The following is a 2,872-nucleotide window of genomic DNA, read 5'->3' as shown; positions in this document are numbered from 1 at the left end:
CCCCCCCTACTTTGGACCAGGAGGAGCCATCTCTCCGAGAGAGAGCCACCTCATCCAGGACAGGCTCAGGTAGCCTCTGCAAGCTGCCGTCCTTCATCTCCCTGCAGTCCTCGCTAAGCCCAGGAGGCCATCCCGGGGTCCGGGCTCCAAGAGGCCCCCTCACCAAGGACTCAGGTAGGCAGCCTGGCTGTTCTTGAACCCGGCTGGTGCCACCAGGGGTCATTTTAAATATGCACTTCGACCCCACCAAGGGGGTCTCCAGGTCGGGGCTGGTGAGTCAGTGGATGCCCTGTATGCCGCTGCTGGCAAGGGGCGGGGCCAGTGCAGGACAAGCGCATCAGTGGCCACCATGCAGACCACCCCAGCCAAGGGCTGATTTAATTAGAAAGCACCCATTTTCTGTTAATTTGTTCTGGAAGATCTCCGCACACTCCTGGAGAGAACAGATGTTCCCTCTCCCCAATGAGCATTTGGGGCTTGGTAAATGGCTCCACTCAGCCTTGTTTAGGAGAGAAAAGAGGATTTTATGGCTGCAAACGACCCTTTCTGTAAACATTTTACAGCTCTCTGCGCGTTTGAGTGACGATAAACCCCACGCAGCTCGGCGGGCTGCAAATTTGCGACCATACGGCTATCATTTTATTGTCATATTTCACGGTCGTAACGTTAATGGAAGATGCTTGCTGCAGGCTTCTCTAACAGCCCCGCTGAGCACACTCGAGCCCTGCGTGGAGGGGCTGCCTCCTGGCCCCGTCCTCCTGGTGGAGCGCAGAGACACAGCCGGGCCTCCTCCCAGCCCGACCCAGGAGGAGCACCAGCTCCTCCCATCTGGGTGGCCCCTCAGCAGGGAGCAGCTGGGGACCCTGAGGCAGCCATCTCTTTATGTTTTTTTTTAAAGGTCAGGAACCCAACAGCCTGTCCCAGGACCAGAGGAGGCATGGGGTGCTGGAGGCCCTGCATGTAGCCTGGGTGGTCAGGAGAAAGACTTCAAGGCCATGCAGGATTTGGCCAAGAGGGCAGCGTGAGGGGCAGGTGTAGTCAGGTCTGGGGCAGTCTAGCAGGAAGCCCCCGTGGAGGGGCAGGCCAGTGGCATCTAGGCCTGCTGCTGCTGCTGGCCTGGCACCCAGCTCTGGTTCAGCTGAGGAGGGATGTCAGAAGGGACCTTGCAGGGGCACGTGGGTGTCATGCCTGTGGGCAGCAGTACCAGTCCACAGGCTGCTGGTACCCCTGAGAGGGTCCCTGACAGACCTGGAACATTGATGGGAGGGAGGAGAGGCTGATGCCCAGTGAGCATATACCTGCCTGGGATGTGCCCCTCCCTCCTCAGGCCCCTGCCCTGGAACCGTATCCTTCCCACCCATCCTGTTAGGGCCTTGCCCAACTCACCCTGTGGATTCTCGGCTCAGCCCCTGCCCCTGCCCAGCCCCTGCTGGCACCAACCCAGCTCTTCACGGGGAAGGCGTTGTGTGCCTGCGAGTGTGTGCGTCTGGCAGCCTTCTTCCCAGGTGTGAGCAGTGTGTGCCCTTGCGTTTCTGTGCACCCGGTATTTATAGCTCAGCCTGCAGAGTATTGTGGCTCCCGCCTGTGAGCTAGCCACTGTGGAGGAACTGCCCAAGCCCAGGAAGGCCCCTGGACCTGCAGAGACCCAAAGACTCCTTCCCATCTTGATCCCTCAGGCAGAGGCTTGCCAGGGCTCTGCAGCAGCAGGCAGGCAGTGGGCAGGGACTGGGAGGCGGTGGCCTGGTCTTTAAAACCCTGTTGGGCAGGCCTGGGCTTATGAGGCCTCCCCTCTGCTGAGCCCTAACCAGAAATTTGGGGGATGGATGTGGTGGTCCCTCCTGGCCGGGGTTACCTAGCACCTGACCTTTGCCCTCTCTATGCAGGGAAGCCACTACACATCAAACCGCGTCTGTGAGGACCCCAGGGACCAGCCCACACCTACCTCAGACCTTCACCCCTGGAGAGGATAGAGGCTCTGTCCATCACTCTGCCCCCGCAGAGGAGCCACCTGCCACCAAGTCCCCCAGGGACCGCAGGGGCGCCACTCTGCCTGCCTGGCTCTCTGCCTTCTGCAGCCTGTGCGCCCAGGGCCTTGTCTTCCTCCTTGGGGCCAGCCCTGTGCAGCAGACAACCTGCCCTACCCTCCCTGCCCCTGGGCCTCAGTCCCGCACCCAGGACTTGCCCCCCACCCCCTGCCCCTTGGGGTGCTGTGTGGGCTTTACCCCCAGGCCTGTACCTCCCTGTGGGTAGGGCAGCAGCCCTGCGATGTATGTCCCTTGCCCTTCCCACCCGGGACCCCTGCCAGGGGAAGAGGCCATTGGCCAGGCCCCCCAGCAGGCATTTTATGTTCAGCAATAAAGGTTCTGTCCTGTGTTGGCTCATCCTGACTACCCCATGCCCACAGGGCCCTGGCTCTGAGGGAGATGGGCAACTAGAAAGCAGAGACCCCAGGTGGCCGAGAGGGTTGGAGGCAATCTCTCTCTGGATGCCCAGGTCAGCACAGCTTGGGGTCAGGAGGGGCACTCTGGGGTCATGGTTGGGAAAGGCTAGAGTCAAGGCAGGAGCAGAAGGAGGCCCAACCACCCAGAGAGGACTCAGTACAGGGTGAGGCTGGAGGGCACAGGGCTGTGGGGGGTATCTACCCTGCAGACTCTCCCAGAGCACCCCCCGCCCCAGGGAGGCAGCTCAAGAGTCCTGGGGTGATCATCCAGGACCTCAGACTTCTGCATAGGCCCCTCAACCTCTGACCACACCATGTCCACCAGACCTCTGCCCATGAAGTGGGCATCATGACACCAGCCTCAAAGGGGGCCAGGACCAAGGCTGACTGGTCCCTGTCCCCACCACGTGGGCCCTCTGCAGCTGTATCTGA

The 2,872-nt window shown here is 61.2% G+C and overlaps 1 protein-coding gene across 2 annotated transcripts in view; it reads left to right on the top strand.

Moving 5' to 3' along the window:
- Zc3h3 (zinc finger CCCH-type containing 3) overlaps window positions 1-2,373 on the top strand; it is an 81,888-nt gene extending 79,515 nt beyond the window's left edge. For both annotated transcript variants that reach the window (XM_048802278.1, XM_048802281.1), the window contains exons 11-12: window positions 1-174; window positions 1,884-2,373. The exon at window positions 1-174 is cut by the window's left edge and continues 110 nt beyond it. In XM_048802278.1, the coding sequence (XP_048658235.1) occupies window positions 1-174; window positions 1,884-1,915 (206 nt within the window). In that variant the 3' untranslated portion in view covers window positions 1,916-2,373. The remainder of the gene's footprint in view (window positions 175-1,883) is intronic.
- The last annotated feature ends 499 nt before the right edge of the window (window positions 2,374-2,872 follow it).

The sequence above is a fragment of the Marmota marmota genome, unplaced genomic scaffold (assembly GCF_001458135.2).
Source record: "Marmota marmota marmota unplaced genomic scaffold, marMar, whole genome shotgun sequence".
NCBI classification, from domain to species: domain Eukaryota; kingdom Metazoa; phylum Chordata; class Mammalia; order Rodentia; family Sciuridae; genus Marmota; species Marmota marmota.
Note: the sequence above shows the minus strand (reverse complement) of the source record. Positions and strands in the feature narration are given on the sequence as shown.